The sequence below is a fragment of the Urocitellus parryii genome, chromosome 4, assembly GCF_045843805.1.
Source record: "Urocitellus parryii isolate mUroPar1 chromosome 4, mUroPar1.hap1, whole genome shotgun sequence".
Classification (NCBI taxonomy): domain Eukaryota; kingdom Metazoa; phylum Chordata; class Mammalia; order Rodentia; family Sciuridae; genus Urocitellus; species Urocitellus parryii.
The window spans coordinates 85,192,270-85,215,281 of NC_135534.1; the positions used below are offsets into that span (position 1 = coordinate 85,192,270).

General features: G+C 33.0%; 1 protein-coding gene across 2 annotated transcripts; it reads right to left on the reverse strand.

Moving 5' to 3' along the window:
- Nucleotides 1-1,601: 1,601 nt before the first annotated feature.
- Nucleotides 1,602-22,621, reverse strand: Fam76b (family with sequence similarity 76 member B). 2 transcript variants are annotated; one of them, XM_026402741.2, is made up of 10 exons: nucleotides 22,240-22,621; nucleotides 21,352-21,416; nucleotides 20,477-20,531; nucleotides 19,323-19,478; nucleotides 17,224-17,423; nucleotides 13,059-13,106; nucleotides 12,788-12,868; nucleotides 11,997-12,129; nucleotides 8,812-8,913; nucleotides 1,602-4,216 (listed from the first exon to the last, which is right to left on the reverse strand). In XM_026402741.2, exons 1-10 carry the CDS (start codon nucleotides 22,324-22,326, stop codon nucleotides 4,127-4,129), a joined length of 1,017 nt encoding a protein of 338 aa, XP_026258526.1. In that variant the 5' UTR covers nucleotides 22,327-22,621; the 3' UTR covers nucleotides 1,602-4,126. The 2 variants fall into 2 exon arrangements, with proteins under 2 accessions (XP_026258526.1, XP_026258525.1); XM_026402740.2 differs by having other exon boundaries at nucleotides 11,997-12,132.
- Between the last annotated feature and the right edge of the window lie 391 nt (nucleotides 22,622-23,012).

The following is a 23,012-nucleotide window of genomic DNA, read 5'->3' on the forward strand; positions in this document are numbered from 1 at the left end:
GCTATACTGTATAATACCTAAGTTATATATTTTTCATTTATAATTATCTTCCCAATTGGTCTATAAGTTACTTATCATGTCTTCAATTTTTTATCCTCCTGACATGGTATGTATTTTCCAAAGCTTAAACACATGCTATATTTAGCTTTCTCTATTGTTTGAAATAATAGCTCAAATACAATTGGCCAACAAGTACATGAAAAAATGTTCAACATCTCTAGCAATTGGAGAAATGCAAATTAAAACCACACTGAGATTTCATCTCACTCCAGTCAGAATGGCAATTATCAAGAATACAGGTAACAATAAATGTTGATGAGGATGTTGGGGGGAAAAGGTACACTCATACATTGCTGGTAGGACTGCAAACTGGTGTAACCACTGGAAAGCTGTATGGAGACTCAAAACTTGGAATGGAACCACCATTTGACTCAGCTATCCCACTCCTCAACCCATATACTCAAGACTTAAAATCAGCAAACTATAGTGCCACTGCCACATCAATATAGCAGCTCAATTCACAATTGCTAAACTATGGAACCAACACAGGTACCCTTCAACAGATGAATGGATAAAGAAAATGTGGTATATTTACACAATGTAATATTACTGGCAAATGCCAATAAATGTATGGAACTGGAGATTATCATGATAAGTGAAATAAGCCAATCCCCAAAAACCAAAGGCTGAATGATCTCTCTGATATGCAGATGCTAACACACAATAAGGGAGTGGAGGGAAGAAAAAAAGTTCATTGGATTAGACTAAGGGGAATGAAGGGAAGGCAGGGATGGGATTAGGAAAGGCAGAATGAGTCAGACATAACTTTCTTATGTTCATATATGAATATACTACCAGTGAAACTCCGTATCATGTACAACCACAAAAACAGGAAGTTATATTCCATGTATGTATATGTCAAAGTATATTCTACTGTCATGTATATCAAAAAAGAATAAAAAATTTAAAAAAAAATCCTCCCCACCAAATAGCTTATACTAAAGTAGACTGAATCAATAGGAAAAAAGACTTCTAACTTCTAATGCTTAGCCTGAGCCATTCCTCACATATCTGTTGTTCTGGGATCTTATATTGGGAAAAAGTGGCTGGTGGGGGGCATATTATTTATAGCTGGGTCAGTAATAGCCCTTGAAGAAGTCCATGCTGAATATCCTTGGAATCTGTGAATATGGTACCTTATAGAACAAGGGACTATGCATATATGACTATATTAAAGAACTGAGATGGGGAGATTATCCTGTTCATCTAGGTGGACCCAATGATGTCCAAGAGAGGGAAAGCTATATGATGATGAAGGCAGACAAATTTGGAATTTCATACTTCTGGCTTTGAAGACAGAAGAGGGGTCAACAGCTCACAGATAGCAAGGGAAGCTGAAAAAAGCAAGAGAACACATTCTCCCTTAGAACCTCTAGAAGGAACCAGTCCTTCCAACACCTTGCTTTTAACCTACTGAGACAAGTTTTAGATTTATGGTCTCTAGAACTGTAAGAGAATTAACTTTGTTGTTTTAAGCCACAAAATGTGTGGTAATGTTACAACAGAAATAGAAAATTAATACATACAAACTTTTGCCAAGTTTTTATTGTGAAATATTGGATTTAGAAAAAAGTACAAAATGTCAACAGTCAGATGTGTACAAGTACAGTATTTCAATAGTCTATACATGTGAACAGCTTACCAGGTTCACTGCCGAATGTTTATTTAGACCAATACAATCTAAAAAGGACTGCAATATTCACAGGCTATTAATACACAAATTACTTGAGCCAAAATGACCCTAACTGGTAAATGCTAATTAATTGTGGAAAACAGGCTAGAAACACAATACGGCACACCATAGTATCCCCTTACAGGCCCACATTTAAAGAATATCAGCTCATTATGTCAATACACTACAGATCAGGACTGGGACTCAATTACTAATTTATACAATTGTAAAAAATTTAAATTATAAAAAATAAGGTAATGGAATAAAGAGAGAGTATTTAATTAGGAAATACTGTGAAGCCCCTAAATGGTTTTAGCCTTGAAATGTATAAAGCTTAATCATTTAAACTGATTTTCTATTTTAACTTTAGCTAATGGGAGATGGGCAATTTTCTTGTGAAGCATTTTCAGGAAGGTATAAAAACCATCACACAGTTTACGGTAGAATCATAATCACTGTGGATTGACAAATGGCTATGAAACCAAAATATAAAACATTAAAATTTTTAAAGAATGATCATCTATGAACTCAGCAAATATTGAAATACTGAAATCCATGTTAAGGCAGTATCTACCACGGTTGAGAGTACTAAATTTAAGAAGAGTACTGCATGAAGGTCTCATTTTTAAAAACCAGCTTAATTTTTCCAAATATGGCTGATTCAATCATTTACTATTTCTTGAAAATTACCTTAGATTATGTGTTTCCAAATTGGACAAAGATTAATGAGCAACTATAGAATAGTCCACTGAAACAAGAATGATGTTAAAAAGAATTGCTATACTCATATCCTTTATAAAGCCAATTTGATATGAAATTCATAATCAACATTTAAAAACAAAACCTTCAAAATAGATCAATTTAAAATTTACTGGAAATTTATCTTTACCAAAAAATTCCTAAGGGAAATAACTCTTTTCCTCTATACAGTGTATATTTTATAATGCCTGAGGGTTTTAATATTGAACTAAAAGTCTGAACTGATATTAAGTAGATCAATTTCCACTATAGACTGAAAAAAACTAGATCTGAATATTAGTCAATAACTTCATGTAACATACCCCACACTATCTTAACCTTTTTTTTTATAGGCAATTTTGAAGACTTTGAGACAATTTACTTATAAATAGTGCCTGAACATTATAGTAGACTCAATTTATTCAAAGGTAAGCACAGATTAGATTATAAAAAGTTATTTAATTTTCCAGATTTGCATTAAGTTTACAGAATAAGTATTGTGCACATAAATATTAACTTAGATAACCACAAGTTATGGGGAAAGCAGATATATGGACCGCTGCAGAAACAAACTTTAAAGAAATTTTATATATAAAATATGTATATAAAGTAAAACATGTAATTCACAAAATATGAACATAAAGCCACATACCATAAAAAATAAAAACACTCTATCAGAAATGATTTAAAATTAAATCTTTAGGGAAGTACTTCAATATAATTAAATGAATTCAATGACCAACAGCTTCCCTTATCACATAGAAAACCAACCACAAATCACCTAAAGTCTCTATGCATTATCAGTTAGTTCTTTAATGCAACCTCAAATGTTATTAGCAACTTTTATTTCTTTTGAAATAGGCTTCTATACATATGTATTTATATACAAACACTTATTGAACATGATTTTAAAACAAATTGTATGTACAAAATATCAGCATTCCTATAAATAAAAACATTAGGTGGCAAAAAGGCACTTGTAAGTAAAAATCTACAGTAGTTTTTACAAAACAAAAACACATTTTACCTTGGATACTGTACAATAAATGTTAATTCCTATACCAGTAATGAAAATGCTAGGTTACTAACTAATGTTAATGATGTAACTTTTAAAAACATATTTACATATACTCTGAAGTTCATTTAATAAAAGCACCATGATTCTCTCCTAAATTCATGTTGATGCAAAGTAAAAATACAATTCCAAAAAAACCAGTGTTCACCATTTTCCTGTTTAAAAGTTTTTGTATTTCTAAATTGAAAACTAATTTTTTTTCTGAAATTAGCATAGTGTTAAACAAAAACCCAAAAAACCCTGCTGCTCTGACTTCTTAAAACCATACCTACCTCTATTATTGCATGTTTCATTTCATAAAGAGCACTACTCATGCACTCCTTTACAACTGTTTAATACTATTGCTGGCAAGAATTTCCTGGATATCAAATAATTAGAAAGGTACTTCAAACCAGTTGAAGTTTTTATTTGAATGTTTACAACTTAAAAAATGCTGTATATCAATTACAAAAAGTGAATAGGAAACACGCCAAATTATTTGGTGTGCAAAAATATTTTCTACAACACAGAATTTAAGGGCTTCACAGAATTTTTTTCCCCGAATTTACACTATAAGCAGAAACACTAAATAAACAACCTTTTCAAGGAGATGTTAGTATGCTTCCACTTTTGTCAAACTTTTTACCCTTTGACAATGCTGCAACCTGTTTGAGTAGTTCTCTGTTTTTGGCCTGTGAGAGACAAAAATTCAAGATTTAAAAAGTATGAAATATTATAAAGTCACGCTGCAGAATACTGTTTTTTCATTTCTATAACAAAAGATTAAAATAGTAACAGATCAAATGAAAGAGTTGGTGTGTTTAGATTCTTCCTTTTAAGATTAAACAGGTAGAAGAAAAATTCTAGATATTGGTTTAATGGATCCTTTTTTGGTAAACGTCAGTATTAATATAATTTATGTCCAAAGATAAACTTGGTCACAAAAAAGGCAACAAAGTGAGTCTGCTTAAAAGGTTCAAGTTTTAAGTAGGAGAAACAATTTGGTCCTTTATTTTAAAACATGACATGAGCAAGCTGTATAAAGTCTTTCATTTGATTTTTACCTTCTTGTAGAACAAGCCTAAGCAATTTTTTAATAAAAATTATCCCCTTTATCACTTCACCAAAGATCTTCTTGTTTTACATACCCATTAGAACCACTCTTCCTGATCTTATTTTTGTTTCTTTAATTGTCATATAGTCATCTGGTACTGGCTTTGTAGGATCTAAGTAACTTCTATCATTAGTGCTTTTACTTTCAATAAAGGCTATTTTTTTTTTTTTTTGCCAAGATTCAAAATTTCTTTGCCAACAACCTGAACTGAACTTAACACTGCACTATATAATGTCCCAACCATCATTGACAAAGACATTGCTCCTCAATCCAATGTGCTACAACAGTCACTAGGGTTTAGTGTGGAGGACTGTCTAAGTAGCTACCTTCAATGAGTATTTTCATATTTTGACTGCCTTTGCCACTCTATGCAGTTTCTTGACTCTGGAAACTTTGATAAAAATCTCTAGTACATACAAATATATTAATGATCAAGCATTTGCCAAGTTTTTGATCCAAAGTATAAAGAATGATAAAAATGGTTTGAAATTTGAGCACTGTCCTAAAAATAACAAAAGTTTTAAAGATATCCTTCTGTTTGAAAACTACTTTAATTCACAAGTTTTAAATTCTTCTATTTAGACAGACTTCTTTAATGTTAGTGCTTCATTTTCTACTTTAATTTTAGCTTCTGTATGGCCAAATAATATCCTACCTTTCCTGTATGCCATCTTAATGTAGATTCTTAGGCTATGTACTTCTATTCCCCTGGACGTCTACAAACTCTTCCTAAGTAACACGTATGGCCTCCAAAATGCAAATATTTTCAGTGGTCTCTTATATGTGCAACCAAATCATCTTTCATGTTTGGCTACATGATGAGTAAGGTTTTCATATTCAATAGTTATTAAATAACTAAAGTGGAATTACTTTTCATTCAAAATCAATATTAACTTCAAATCTAGAAATTCATCAAAATCAAAAAGGAGTTTTATTTTCCCTTTAAAATGAAACAGCCTGGGGGCTGGGGATGTGGCTCAAGTGGTAGCACGCTCGCCTGGCATGCGTGCGGCCCTGGTTCGATTCTCAGCACCACATACAACAAAGATGTTGTGTCTGCCGAAAACTAAAAAATAAATATTAAAAATTCTTTCTCTCTCTTTAAAAAAAAAGAAAGAAAGGACCTACTAAAAAAAATAAAATGAAACAGCCTAAAAACAAAAGGACAAATCAAGCAAGAATGCGTGGGAGTTGGAAGTTGGAGGAAATCAAGTAGCAATGCACATTTATTCAATTTATTATTCAGCGGAACAGTTATGGTCAACATGGTAGTTTAAAAATTTTCACTAATTGTTAGCTACACATTATTTAATTCATGACCATAATGGATCTACTGGCTAAAAACAGGAAAAATTAAACAGAAATTTTGAAATACAAAGTAACAAAGGGGCTATGCCTACAGAGATCTCCCCAGATCTGCAAGTTACATGTATATAAAAAATTTGTACTAATATACCAAATGGTTAAAAAATGAATCTCCAAATTCTTTTCTCAAACATGCTGAGAAATTTAAAAAGAGCTTATAATATTTATATTCTAATTACAGAATACAAAAAAATTAAAAGTTAGATCTTGGAATCATTTTTTTCTGTTAATGATTTAGCTGCCAATTTTCAATCTGCAATTTATATATTTAAGTCCCCAAACCACATTACTAATAAGTATGATTGTTGATAAACTATGTAAGTAAAACTCTTTAGGATAAACAGTGTATCTGTTAAATGGACACAGGCTCAAATTTGTCTTACTCTATAATTAGAGTATATTAAAAATAAATCTTTATACTTTTAAATGTTTTATCCTAAAAACTTTTCTTTATTATGCACTCTACGAAATAGAAACTCTTAAGCAAATTAAATGTTAGCCTAAAGGAAACAAAATTGAAATTAAGAATTACACAGATCCCACTTTAAATTCTAGCTCTGTCACTTACCTATTATGTAACCTGGAGTATAACTTTTCATTTGTAATAAAGAAACTTAACTACCCACTTTGAAATCAGTTGAAAGAACTAATCAAACATATCAAACAGTTCCTAATAAAACAACCAGTACATAGTAGGCATTCAAATGGTTCCTTTTCCCTTTTAGCCACTCATCTACTAAATTAACACAGATTTTATTTGGTGTTCTTGGTATTTAAGAGCTATTTTCCACACTTTTGGGAGTTACACTCAGGCTTATTCCTAGGTTTGATCGTTAAAATTTTTTGTGAGCTATTAGAGCAAGATAAATTATACATTACAAAATTCAATTCCTTATCACAAAAAGATAAGAAAATAATTAACTGTGTTTACTCACCTCAGTAGAGAATCCTACTAGTACACTGGTTGCTAAAGGGAGTGGGGTAAAAAGATGGCACTTAGCTCTGACAGAACGTCTCTAGCAATAACTCAAAAGGTACAGGGAAGATGAGGATGAAATAGAAAACCTGAGTAACTTGGGTAGTGGGAGCCCATGAAGAATAGGTAAAAGGACATGTAAACCTGAGGCAGAAAATGCAAGTTTCTATATCATTAATTATGTGAACACAGTTTCATCTAAAAAATGAGCACAACACTTAACTCATTTTAAGAAGCAAAGAAAACAATGCATGTAAAATCATGCTGAAACCATCCTAATTCTATGTAAATATTAATTACTCCAACATCATATGAAAATTCAGCTACCAAACATCTGGTAGGTTTAAGATAACAATCAGGCTAAAAGCAAAGAGGGTTTTCTTGTGCTTACAACTATGATTTATTTATTTATTTATTTGAATGATCTTTTTAACAGTGGTAAGTACCAAGTTAAACCACATGTAACTATTGCTCACAGTTATACTGTTATTTCATTCTGGATTTACTTCAGAGCTTTGGTTACATTTCATTAAATCAGAAATTATCAGGTTGAAGATTATACTTCATGTAATCATTCAGCATTAATAATAAATGTGAATATCAAAACTCAAAATACTTGATGATGGGTGAAAAACAATAATTCATGCACAAGAAGTTCAATATAAGATGTGGGTAATTCCTCAAGACAGAAGGACATTTCCATAAATCACTACTCGTTCAACAAATCATTTGAATGCCTACGATGTTCCAGGTTCATGAGGTTCCTATTTAAAAATTTTGAATAGTAAAGTCAGGTTTAAGACCAAGCAAGCTGTACCTAGAATTTCAACAGGTACCTAAATTCTACTCCATGTTTGACAAGTACTAGAACCCAAGACAGAAATAGCAAGTATCTCTTAATGTTACAATATTAAAACAAAACAAAAACAAAAGCAAAAACTGGGGCAGTATTAATACCTGCCTTTCAAAGATAAACTCTTCTGTCAAATCTGAAATCTGTGTGCTGGCCTCATCTATGCTTTTAAGACTTAACAATTTCTTAACCTTTCTTAAAACTCTATTACTCATAAATTAGTTCTACAAATATCAGAATATATACATTGAAGAACATATAGTTAACTTAGTATGGTTTCATTTCTAAATGTATGAAACATAAGTGAGAGTAAACTAAGGGAACTTTTTTTGTTGTTTACTAAGGGAACAATCTCTATCACATGATAGATGCTCACCATCCTTGAATGCCAGATATTAGGTTCTACCAGCTTTGCTAGTATGATTCTCAGATTTACCAGCTATTCTCTATATTCAAATCCTGCTTACTGTATTTTGGAATACTCTGAGATTAAGGAGGAGTCACTGTTTGGCACTTTGCAAACCACAGTACACAGATTAAGGGCACTCTCTTGACTTCCATCACTGCCCACAGCATAAACTTCCTCACTCAAGGTCTTGAGAACTGGTTTTCTATGTCTACTTCCCTTTTTATTATCTAGAAGGAAATAGGAAGAAAGATTGCAACTAAAAACCTTACTTTCAACTTAGTTTCATGAAAGTAATATTTAATTTTTTGCTTTTAGCCCAATGATCAATATACCCCAATTATATCCTCTTCTGAAAATTCCATTTAAAGTTAACATAAAAGTTTTCAGGATTAATGAACTGAATCAATCACCTTTTGAATGATTTCAAACAGTAACTTTTTACAGGAATTGGGATTAAAAACTTACAAAATCACATATGCATAAAATAGATACTAATACCAATCTAAGTCAATGAATGCCATTATCAAAGTTTAGTCCCCCCCAACACTTTATATAAATAATGTCATTTACCTGAAGTTGTTCCACAGTTTCTTTGTGAGCTTTTTCCATACTGTTCATCTTTGTTCTCAAATTTGACTCTTGGTACTGAAAGTCTGCCTTTAGTTCAGTTAACTGAAAGAATAAAAGAAAAAGAAGATATATATACACACACATACACACACACACATATACACACACACACACAATATATATATATATATATATAATATATATATGTGTCACCTCAAAATATATATCTCTGCCCATATAAACAACATTTAAATATTTCTAACATTTTTGTGAAACAGATGTTAACAACATTTTCCTGAGTTTTATAATTTAGTTAGAATTTGTTCTGTGAACTGATGAATTCTGTCTGCTTTTATTAAACTTAAGTTGAGATTTTTGTTTTTGGCTTCAACGGACAGAGCTACATTACTGGTATACAATGGACACAGCTACATTACTGGTATACTAAATTATGTTAATATATTAGCGTTTCAATTAAAATGTAATTCACATTAGTATAAGCAAAAGTAAACATTTAAACTAGTTTTGAATTAAAATAATCTTTCAGTGGTAAAAGGAAAAAAAGTTTCACAATGGATAAGTATAAAGAGGAATAGTCCTATAAACCAAGAGCTGTAATTACTTGTAAATTTATGTCCAGGATTATGTGCACAATACTACCACAGTAACATTTTCACTTGAGATAAAAATGGAGAACAAAGCACAAAAATACAACTAATGTAGAATGAGAAGGGAAAGATGGTTACCAAAAAATTTAAGCTAAATTAGCAAATATAAGGAAAAAACAGTGGCTTGAGAAAGCAAAGACTACATGTCAAATTTTTAATAAACATAAATAACATACACAAAATATCTCATCTAACTAAAAAGTAAGTGATTACATACATGCAGAAGCTGCTTTAGGTTATTTTCAAGTGTTTTTCACTATGCAAGATTTAAGTTTATTTGTTTTTTTCCTATCATTATCCAGTATCCAGTAAACCAAAAGATATACAATAGCAAAAACACTGTCACAATGTCTGACATTCCTCTTTCCAAATAAAATCCCTTGCTTTATCATATTCAAATAACTAAATTTTCTATTTTTCCATATTATAGAACTCTGGTTCTGAAATGCCAGTTCACATCAGATCAACTAAGATAATTATTCTATTCATTATATTGTAGTCTCCTCCAATGTATAAACTTCTGTAAGATAAAGACTGTGTCTTATTTTTCTTTGTACCCCCATGACCTAATATCTACCTCTAGAAGTCAATAAAAACCTGAAACAAATTCAGAAAAATAACTTTTCTTAGATTTAAAAGAAAAGTTACTAACTTACTAGATTTATAATTATGTTTCTTACAACACTGCTAATTTCAATCGACTTTTTTTGTTTTGTTTTAATGAGGAACACTGACAATAACAACAACAAAAAACCTTCAATCAACTAAACTAATACAGAATAGTAATGGCAGAGAGGGAAAACAAGTCAGTATTCCACAAGTGTAACTACTTGGTTTTCGAATCTCTGCAATTTTGCAGTAAGTTTGGCGTTTTATTCATCTTTTCTCAAGTTTAACGTAGATATACTTGGCTTTGTATAATAAAGTTTCTCTAAAATTTTGTGCATAGAAAATATTTCCATAAAGGCATTAATTTTAAAAAATGTTATCAAAAAGAACTATTAAAAACCACCTATAACTATCCAATTTTATCTAACATGTCAATTTTAATTTTCCTATACTAAATTTAAAGGTACAAATGTATCTAAATATACATATCCATCACAGGTGAGAAAGTGTAACAAAAAAAGTTGTTGAATGCCAGAAGTAAAAGCCAGCTCAGGCTCCAGTTCTGCTACTGTGGAGACTCAGAGATAAATAATCCATGTATGTATTTATAATCATGTCTTATGTTTTGGGGGGGTTACCAGGAATCAAACCAGGGGTGTTTTTACCCTGAGCTGCATTTCCGGTCCTTTTTGAGACAGGATCTCACTAAGTTGCTTAGGGCCTTGCTAAGTTGCTGTCAAACCTACAATCCTCCTGCTTCAGCTTTCCAAGTTTTGGGGATTACATGTGTGCACCACCATACCCACATGTTTTATACTCTTAAATGGAATGTTTTTAATGTTCTCCTACTGCATAAGACATTTGTTTAATATAGGCTAAACTGCATTCTCTGGGATAACAAAACAAGTACAAGAGTAGGTTCTATCCTCAAAGATCATAAAACATTGGTAATGGCATCCATGAGCACTTAAGTCAGAAGCTATAGTACACACTTTGCATATTCATTTAATCACTTTTCCATTCAATAAGAGTAGCAGTCATGGTTTATTTTTTAAATGAGAAAACCAAGGTCTAAAGAAAAAGAAATATTCTGCTCAAGATCACAAAGTGACAGAACTGAGTTTGAACCCTGAGTATGGCTAAATGTCTTCAAAATCCATTTCCTGCTCCATTCTTGCCCACTATTATCCAATCCTAATATCATGGCATAAGAAAACCTTAAATCCATAATTCTATTAACATTCCTCTTTTCCCTAAAAGGACAATGTATGTGATATTCCTATTAAGTTAACAGAGAAACTAAGTATCAGTAAGTATGCTTCCTACAAAATGATCTTAGATACCTAATGCAAATGAGTACTACACAGGAAATTCTTATACCATTACTTTTAACCAACAGTTATTTGATCTGGACTGATAAAAACAAATCATCAGTATATATCAGAGTATATTCGATTACTTTCTTAAACCACAAGAACTCACACAATATTCCAATCACATCCCATTTTCAAATTAAGTTATTAGACCTATTTTAAAATTAAATGCTTAGTGAAAACTGGAATTATTACTACTCTAATTAGCTCTCAGTTAACTCTTAGAATCACAAAAATTTTGAAAGACCATTTTTACTTATCTTCATTAGTTAGTTGGTAATCTATAAGAATCATGAATGACAAACATTACCAAAGTATTTAGGAAAATTTCCAATTATCAAATGATAGTCAAGACATTATTCTTTTTTTAAAATAGTTTTTTAGTCATTGATGGACCTTTATTTTTATTTATTTGTATAAGGTGCTGAGAGTTGAACCTAGTACCTTACACATGCTAGGCAAACGCTCTGCCACTAAGCTACAATCCCAACTCTGGACATTATTCTTAAGCAGCTTCAGTGAGCCATGCTCTTACCTTTTTATCTTTTTCTAAAATGGTCTGGTCTCTTTGCTGTAAGAGACGCTTAAGTGACATCACCTCTTCTTTCAGTTGACTTATAAGGACAAAATTGTCTGTTCCCCCACTATCTGCTGACTGATTTATAGAGCTACTAAAAAAAAAAAAAAAAGGTAAAACACAGTTAAATAAAGTAGAAGAAAAATCAGCATGTGTTCAAATTGCATAAATTAGACAATTCCACAAACATCCTTAAGGCTAATGCAAAAAAATATGTACCTGACAGAAATGGATGCAACTGGCAAATTACCTTACTAATGGCACACATTACATACACCTGCAGAAATATAATTCAGTATTAGCTTTTAGGGGGTCAATACTTCTAGTGTAAAGCAATAGGCAGCCAATTTGTACAGTAACATCAGCAAACTTTTGGCTAATGAACTAAAACAAAGTCACACTAAAAATATTTCAAATCTAAAAACATTTTCTAAGTAGGTCAATTTTAAAATATCACAATCAAGATTTGTGTTTCCTTGAAGAACAATTACGATAATGTTCTTTATTCAATGTTTTCTTGTTTTCAAAACCCAAATTCATTCCCAACTAGAACAACAAAAGTTTAGTGCCACTTTCTTATTGCCAAAATTAATCTTTTTTAACTGATGTTTATTCTTCTAGATGACTCAAAGAAGTCAGTGTAGAAGACACATGTTTCTTTCTATTCTCTTATCTAGTAATAACTGGCAATCAACCATAACTGTTCAATTGAGTTAAATTTTTACAGCACTAAAGGAATTCATTTTTACCTATCTCCATTAGATGGCTTAGATTCCAATTTGGGCTTTTTCTTTGGAGTTTCATTCTGAATTGCTGCAGAGGATTTATGGCTGAAACCAAACATTAATAAGAATAATTAGATAAAAAGGATAGTAGCACCAAGTGATAAGTTATTCTTCTTCCCCTAAAATATTACTAAACCACACTGATACTTTTAAAGTCTAAGTAACAAAGTTAAAGGAATATCACACTTACAAGAATACATTTCAAATATTTCGGAAAATATGTTAACGTATTTACCTCTGTTTCCACAGTCCCTGCTCTTGTTCTGGACTGAGATTGCTGATTCTGAAAAATACATAAATGACATCTGATAACAACACTTATTTAACACATATTTAATAGCATTCTTTCTCAATGGAATCAAATTATTATGTCATAAAAAAACATTATAAATCTTTTGTTCAGAGAAAGGTGTATTTAATTAAATTTTCAAGCTAACCTTATATTTTATATATTATATTTTAATGGAATAAATTCGAATCAAATGACTCCCAGCCACATTAAATTTTCAAAAACATGTTCAGTGGTAGAGACTAAACTTTCTTCTTCATCATGAGTGCCAAAATTCCATTTAATATACCAAGGGTTGGGGTATATAAACATAAAAACTATAACAGGGTTCTATAATTATAAAATCTAAGAATCACTATACTTCAGCTGCCCTTAGTATTTCATACAAAAAATTGTATCTTTAAAGTCAAGACTTTTTTAATAATCCAAAATGGAGACATTTTCTTTCAAGGAACTCAATTTGCTCAGAATAATGCATCATGCTGGTTGAAGAACTATCTTATTTCCTTTGCTATTTTCCTAGTTTTCCTAAGAATCCTCTCTAAAGTCTTTAGATCTTTCTTTAGTCAGTAGTCTAGAGAAGGCATACTGAAAACAATAAAAGATTCACAGTAAAAAAATGATTGTCCTTTGACTTAGAATGATGATGTCAGTTTCATTTTGCCATGTTAATAAATTAACTTATAACTCATTATGAATCCCACATTTTTTTTCTTCTGAACTTGCACTTTAGTCAATCCTTTACTAATGTCTTTATTCATTTAACAGGTATACAGCATCTCCTGCAAGCCAGATATTATACAATTTAAGAGATTAAAAACATGTAAGCTATGTAACATTGGGCAAGTTATTCAAAATTCCTCAATCTCAGTTCCCCCATCTGTAAATGGGTGGAGTGCATTTCTTAAAAGGACAAAAACACTTAGTACAGTGCTAGCATATACAATATGTATGTACGTATAAAATATACATTGTTTTAGCTATGGGAAATATTTATTTATGTATGTATAAAATATGTATGTATAAAATATACTTTTGTTTTAGCTATGGGAAATATTTAAGCCAATTTATGTATGTATAAAATATACTTTTGTTTTAGCTATGGGAAATATTTAAGCCAAAGTAAAAAACAAACTGTGTTCTTAACAATCATTTTTAAGTAAATAGTAAGTTGAGGAAATCATAGCTGTAACTCTTATCAACCTGATTTGTGTCAATGAATGGCAATTCTACTGAGAAATTCTTTTACATATTTCACTAACAAAATAAGCATTAAGAAGCCAAATAATCATACATCAATTAATAACACTAATTAGATATTGAAGTGAGAACAACCACATTAATACTATTTATCAGAAACACTTGGAATCCCCATCTTAGTTTTCTGAGGGGTGACCATTCCTGAATCCAAACTTAACTTAGCATCATAACTGCTGTGACCATGACCATACCATCCCTGCACACCAATCACCATCTATCACAATATGTATGTTCCTCATATTTGTTTTGATCTATTCAATTTATCCCTAAAAACTAGCTGCCTGTTCATGAAACAGTCCCTGACCATCAAATATAAAATGGTAAAGTTGGCCCTCCATATCCTCAGGTTCCACATCTGAGGATTCAACTAACTGTGGATGAAAAACATCATTAGATTGTTGTTGTCTGTACTGAATATAGATTTTTTTCTCCTCATTATTCTCTGAACAATACAGTACAGCAATCGTTATGTAACATTTACATTCCAATGGTATTTTAAATAATTTAGAGATGATTTGAAGTACATGAGAAGATGTACGGAGGTTATGTGCAAAAACTGTGCCTTTTTTTGAATTTGGGTTTTATTTATTCGTATTTTCTTTTTTATTAGTTGTTCAAAACATTACATAGCTCTTGACATATCATATTTCATACATTTGATTCAAGTGGGTTATGAACTCCCATTTTTACCCCATATACAAAAGGCACAGTTTTTTTTTTTTTTTTTTTTTTTTTGATTCTGAAAACTGTGCCTTTTTAAATAAGGGAACTGAGGACTTGAAACCAATTGCCAGTGGATACTTACTATTGACTATATATTTGTATTTCTTTAGTCAAAAGAAAAGAAAATTGCAAAGTGAAGACTTTCCTTTTCCCCTTTATTCTAGAAACCTGTTATTCTTTCCAAAGATTAGGTTACTGCCACCTCATTTGATCTTTCAAATATACTGATTGCTTTCTTTCAAATCATGCTAAGACAAATCTATCTACAATGACAGGGAAAATAGACATTCTGGCAGAGTCTTCAGATTAAGTAGGCAGATGCCATTATAGTATATAATTATCTTGTATTTTTTTCTCAAATCAAGAAGCAAAAACAAGGAAATTTTAAGTACATTTTCCCTTTGGGAAACTGATAGAATGACCACAAAATTTCTTCAAAAGTGCCAAATTAGAATTGTTGTCTACCAAAGCAAACAAACAAAAAAAGAATTGCCATCTACTATATCATGCCTAGGAAATAAACTAGTAAACATAGTGCCTTGATAAATCCTCAAAATTTTCCAGTTCATAATCAAATCTTAATTAGGCAGAACTATTCTGTGTTCCAAAATGTGGTGGGTATCTGTTTTCTATATATGATATTATATTTTAAATAACTATCAGAAATTAAAGTCATAGTAAAATTTAGGAAAAAACAATGAAGTCTTCTGAAAATGGGTGTGCATCATGTTCCTGATTTGTGTTTATGCATTCAATTTGTATTTTAATATTCATTTTTCCATGAGAAATAAAATCACTTTTTAGAAGTATAGTACACAGAGTTAAAATATTACTGCTACATAACTCCCCATTGCCCCAAGTCACTTTAAAAAAATCAAGTAGTCCACAAATTAATAAAATAAAGGTCCATCGACATCTTAAAAAAAAAAAAAAATCAAGTACTATTTGTATTTGAATAGGGTTCCTACTTTGTGTTTTAAAAACCAGCAAAGCACCACTAGTTTAAAATATTAGTTCTCATACTTTGGTGACCTCCAAGATTAAGAATGCTTCCACAATCCAGGTGTGGTGGCACACACCTGTAATCCCAGTAGCTCCGTAGGCTTAGGCAGGAGAATCACAAGTTCAAGAACAGCCTCAGCAATTTGGCAAGGCCCTAAGCAACTTAGCAAGATCCTGCCTTAAAATAAAATTTAAAAAAGGCAGGCTGGGGCTGTAGCTAAGAGCACTTGCCTAGTACAGGTGAGGCACTGGGTTCCATTCTTAGTGTCACATAAAGATAAACATAAAGGCATTCTGTCCACCTACAACGACTAAAAAAATAAAAATAAATAATAAAAAAAAAAGGACTGGACATGTAGCTCAATAGTAAAATACATCTGGGTTAAATTCCTAGTGTCACATAAAGATAAACATACATAAAGATAAACATAAAGGCATTCTGTCCACCTACAACTACTAAAAAAATAAAAATAAATAATAAAAAAAAGGACTGGATATGTAGCTCAATAGTAAAATACATCTGGGTTAAATTCCTAGTTTAAAAAAGCATCTACAGGTAACAGGAATGCACTCAGTGGAGTGGTAGAGCTCATGCTTAGCACTCATTAGCACTGGGTTCAATTCCTCACACCCCTCCACCAAACATACAAAACATGCTTCTACTAACTTCTACTAAGTCACAAGTGGTAATGTTACCAAGTATTCTCCAAAAAAATTAGATGTATTTTTTAGTCACTGGCTTATTTGCTTTTAATTAATGACAACTGGTGTAAATATAAATTTTTATAAGTAAAATCCCAATGATTAACCCTCTGAAAAAACTGAGGCTCTTGATAACTAAAATCAGTGAAGTATTCTCTCTGATGTATTACTATTTTGACTATGTATAATCATTTTATGTTATTCCCTAAATGCCCTATCATTATAATTATGATAAACACCTAAACATTTTCCATGTGTATAATTTTACACACTGCATAGTACATAACACAGCTTGAGATACTCAAGAAGCTTACAATATAAAATGAAAATTAGAGCAGCACATAGTTAACAAAGGCAAATAAACATCAATATGGCATTAAAACACTGGAAAGGACTCTAGAAAACCTGACTTCAAAGTACTTACTTGTGATGGCTACTGCTATGACGATGGTGATGATGATGATGGTGGTGATGATGTTTAGAATGATGCTGGTCTTTCTCCGTGAGAGATGAAGATGAAGAATTTGAATGAGAAGATCCCAGGCTCTTCCTTTGTTCTTTTGTCTTCTGTAAAACTCTCTTGTATGATAAAGTACACAGCCAGCACAGTAACTTTCCATCAACCTTTTAAGAAAATATTGGTATTAAATTAAATGTATTTATCTGTCTGTAAATGAAACCAGATAAGACACAATGCTCAACTTCTAGTTACATTTCACGTATATGTGCAAAATTCTGTGAATATAAACATTCACAGATCTTTGCAAAATGGAAGCCAAATTAGACTTTTCTCAAAACTTTTTGTTTTGAAGATTATAAAACTGGTTAGTATGATATATGGACTTCCATTAGTCCTGAGGCATTTTAATTGTGAAGAGACATTTTACCTTTTTTCTTATTCCTACAAAATAAGCATAAGTTGCTGACATACTTCCAAGAAATCTAGTCTGACCTCTTAAGTCACTGTGTGATTATCAAAATGATAAAGTATTTCCTCAACAGTAAAGTATTGTGAATTTACAGAAAAATAGGAGTGCTTAAATAATATAATTGATTCTCGTCATTTTCAGATTTCATATTTGCAGATTTGCCTTTTTGCTGAAATTTATTTGTAACCCTCAAAAATATAAAATTTATTTGCAGCATATTTGTGGCTATTCACACCCAGCAGGTACATAGCACTGAAAAGTGTGCCACCAGAAGATACACATTCCCAATTAAGGCAGAAGGTAACATTCTACCTTCTTGTTTTATATTTCATACAATAAATAACTGTCCTTTTCACTAATGCTGTATTTTTCAAGTTTTTGTGTTTTCTTTTGTGATTTTGTTTTAATAGTCCCAAAGAGTAATGATGAAGTGTTGGCCAGAGCTCCTATGCTCAAGAAGGCTGTGATGTACCTTATGAAAAAATACATGTTTCAGATAAACTTTATTCAGGCACCATTAGCACTACTGGTTATTAGTTCAATTAAATTAATCAGTCATATATATATATGCAATAAGGCATCTCAAAGGGTAAATACAAAATAATATTATGTACTGTTAGATTGCCCAACATGTTATAATTAGACACAGGAACCTAATCCTGTATTTCCCTTAGGAATTCAGTTTTCATCAATTCAGTATTTCTGGCAACTTCAAAGAATGTTAACTACTGCAAATAACGAGAATCAATTGTTATGTGAGTCAATGGAGAGGGAGAGAATTCTTTCCAAAATTAAGACAAAACCTATAAAATAGTTTCTGTCTTCTGTTTTTCACACAAAAAGTGCTGGAGGGGCATGTCTTACAACTAAGGTACATACATTGCTGTGGGGGGACCTGGGGAAGCCCCTCAAAGAGACAGTCATCCTCCAAGTCAACTGAAACTGATAGACAACAGGAGGCCTGTGTGAATGCTGATCAGCAGAAGAATGCCACATGCATACACATAATTATTAAGTCACTGTAGGTAGAGAAAAACAAACAATGGTTTCAAATATGAGCCCATATCAAAAGGCAGTAGACTAACTTTGAATTTTATGTGCTAATGTGCCATCAGGTATTTTTTTTTTCACACCAGCAATTTCAAGTAACCAGCAAAACGGTAAATAGGTGAAAAGATTTACTCAATAAAAATCTGTCTCAGAAATCATATTGGTGGGCAAGCAAATAGTGGAGAATAGCCATCACAGAATTATTTATTTATTATTTTTGAAATGCTGGTCTCACTAAGTTACCCAAGCTGGTATTGAACTGTGAGCCTCCTGCCTCAGCATCTTGAGTAGCTGGAACTACAAGTGTGTGCCACCGTGCCTGGATTGAAATTTTAAAAGTAACCCTGAATGATTGACATGAATTCACATACGATGCAAACAAGGAAAAAATTCATTATTTTCAGTATTCTTAAGCTTTCATCTAACTATCTGCTTTCAGGACCCAAAAAATAATCATATCTGATCCCTGTATCAATTATAAATTCTAGGTTGGTTGGTATATTATTTAATTTCAGGAAGGTACCATAACATAAATAAAACATACCTTTCTTCTTCCTTCCTCCTTCCGATCAAAAGCACATTGTTGTTTGCACTGTTCACAGGTCTGAGGTGGTCCATACTTTTTTTCTGAATTTGTGCAACGCTGACACTTGGTACCAATAAATGCTGCAATTATGTTACAGTACTGACAAGGTTTTGGCTGAAAAGCAGACATACATTTTGACTGAGACATTAAAAAACATTCAAGTTTGCTGCATAAAGTTCCTTACATATAAATGGAACTCTAGGATAAAATTAAGGAAACTAAAAGGTAAAAAACTGGTTTTCGCTCAAATATGTCATCTGCCATATTTAATAACGCTTATGTTTCTATTCATTCAATTAATATTTATTTGTAGAGTCATGAAACTCATTGTTACTCTATTAGAATGTTTAAATGATAAGATACATTTTCATACAAAAGCTGCACATAAAAAAAGCCTCAAAGAATTAACATAAAAGAATATAGGGACATAAAAAAAAATCTCATATATCCAAATTTGAGGAATGAACTTCTAATAATATCCTGTTTAGTTACTGTGTCATTTGTGCAAAAAAAAAAAAAAAAAAAAAAATTAACCTTTTGTCATATAAAGGAACACATAAAAATAAACTATAGGTCAATCTTCAACTTAAAAAATTGACAAACATGTTCAACATAAATTATAATAAAAATATCTTGATATACTTGAATATTCAAAAGACAATTTTGATTAGTAGTCTTAATGTGAACATTTTGACCAATAATGTTGCCAATATACCAATAATTGCTATAGTACACTCGTAAGACAATTTTTATTAGTGTATTGTTATAATTGTTGTGAATAAGTACCTGAACTATATTGTTGTATAAAAATAGTTCTAAAGAGAAAAAAAAGAGTTTGTTTATGCAAATTTTATGGCTAAGTAGATTCTCAAAAAGAAGTCCTTTATATTTAAATGTTTAAAGAATAACTTTATACACAGTACTTAAAAAAATGCACAGTTTGTTTTTAAATGTAGTCTTGACATAAGACTATCTACAGAAAATTTCTCCCATGAAGTATTTTGATATGTTTGAATACATAAGAACATAACACTATATAATTTCTAAAAGTTTTTGTCTTTGTGACAAACATTAACTGACCAGTAACAAAAAAAATCTTAAGACATACTTACGGTCCCAAATTGCTTCACATTTTGAGCACACTTCTTACAAATTGTATTCGTTTTGCTGAAAGGAAAATATATATAGATGACCACATTATGCAGTTTTCTGGGGTAATCAGCACAGCGTTGAGCTAAATGTAGTACCTAAAACTTTAATTTAGTCCACACATTTTATTCAAAAAAGATAAACTTAAAGATTTTTTTTAAGGTTGTTTTATCCAAATTTACTTCTCTTCCATTAACTTAAGTCAAATGTTATACTTCTTTATTGGGTATTTTTTTGTAAAGGGAACAAAACAAAAAATCCTAATTTCTCCTCTCTAGTTTTACCATTTTCACACGTCACCATTAATGCACAGAATTATCAGTGCCTACCTAACTTTCTACTCAGCCATTCTCCCTTAATTTGATACCCACTCATGAAGAAATCTGTTGTTCTGTTAGGCTACTTTCTTGTATGTGCTCTCAAAGTGCCTGTTAAAAAAGTTTGTGCTATTCTTCTGCGAATCAGTGACTTGATTGCATGCTTGGAAGGCATTTGGTAACACTACTAACCTTTCCTCAAGTCCATTAACATTTTGGATTTTAACAGCAATTTTTATATTTGCATTTTTGTTATCAAGACTGAACATTTTCCATTTATCCCTCTTTTTTAAAATTTACCCCTCTTTTTTTCATGTATAAACTGAACTCTAGTTGTAAAGTAAAAATCAGGTATTTTTTGTCAACATTCTCTGTCCCACCATACATAAAAGGTTTATAACTTAAAACTTAAGAAACTAAGGCATCCCATATCAGAGTAACACAGATATGGGATTATAATCCCCAAGTATTCCTTAGACAACATTTGTTTTTAACAATCAAAAACTATTCAGTATACAAACCTTTCTTGTTGAAATTCTGATCTGCAGTAAGTACATTTTACAATGGGATGTGCAATCCGACATTCCTGTAATAAGAAAATACATTAGTCAGCATCTACCTCAAAGTCCTGAATCTCACTTTTCTGGTAGAAAATTATTACCCAACCTAATCAAATGTCTAAAACATCAATAAAACCTGGCCCCCAAAGTAAAAAAACTGGGTGACTTATCATGTAAGTGGCCAATCACAACATAATTCCTTAGGGAAGGCATAGTTGTCTTTGTCTTCATTAGCTATGTGGGATATATTACAGATAATTTAAGAAAGCTGTCAGGGATGATTTCAAGGGTTGGTTAAATGTGAAACTACTTGTTATTTTACACCGTTGCTCACAGACAGCATCTTGGCTTTAATGGGATGGGAGGAGCTCCAAATCATAGAGCATTCTGTTCCCAAACCAGTCGCTTCGCTTTCCTGGACAGGGAAGAAGGATGCCATCAGCTTTGCGGCTTCAGGTTCCTAGCAAGAAAGTGCAAAAACCGTCCCCTGCCTCCTGGTGGAAGGAGAGGACAGACCAGGCAGAAAACCAAGATGAAAATATCTCCACCCCAGGGTTTCTGCGGCATAAGACAGGTGGCTGCTTCACTCAGCCCCACCCGAGACCCTCGGACGGTAATGGGGCCCGGCTCCCTCCTGGACTGCCTGGAAGAGGGTAGGATGCTGTCTCCCCTCAGGGGTCTTTCCCACCTGATGCCCAGCCCTCGGATAAAAGGGTCCCAAGGTGCGGAGGTAAGACTCCACAGACTCCCAAACCCCGAGGCGCCAGCGAAGAGCCGGGTGTCCTGCAGCGGGCACCCAGCCCCTCGGGATGAGGCAAAGGAAACCCCGCCCGCCCGGTGCCCACGGACCTTGCAGAGCTGCTGGCCCTGGGAGAGCTCCTCGAAGGGATAACGCTGGGTACACTTGGTGCAGGCGTAGAGGGCCGAGGCCGCCATCCTGCTCCTCAATCTCCTCCTCTACAGCCGCCCGCTCCGAGGCGGGGCCCTACGGAGAACACGGGCGCCGCCGCTGCCCGGGCCGCGGACTCCTCCTCCTCCCCCACCCCCTTCCTTTCGTCCACCAGGGCCTCACCGCAAGAGCCCCAAGCTCCGCGGACACCGCTGTCTCCCTCCGCCTACACTTCCGCCCCAGCCCACCCAGTGACGCTGTCCCAGCCGCTCCCGCTAAGGTCCCGATAGCGGCGGAGGGAGACGAAGCGGGTAGCTCAATGCGGTTTAGCTGCGCGACCGCGGATCCGCTTCCTTCTCCACCTCGCTTCCGCAACCCTGATTGGCTGCGGAGGACACCGCGTCACTCGGCCGCTCCTCCCAACCCCTAGACCCGGTTACGCGGGAGCGCCCACAAAGGGAGGAAGGCGCTGGCCAATAAGAGTCCGACGCTCTCAGAGCGCGAAATCCACTTCGAATCTGCCCCGCCCAAAAGTCCAGGTCGCCGCAGGTTCCAGCAGCGTATCTTAGATTGGGTCAGGGCTCCCCAATCCAATTGGGCAAATGTTCGCGAAGGTTTGCTTTCTCTTTCTGCTCCTTTTCATTTGACTTTCATTAGACTAAACCATTAAGCCCCTCCTATTTTGTTATTGGTCAGAAGGTCAATACTTCACCTGGAGAGGCGTCCCCGAGTC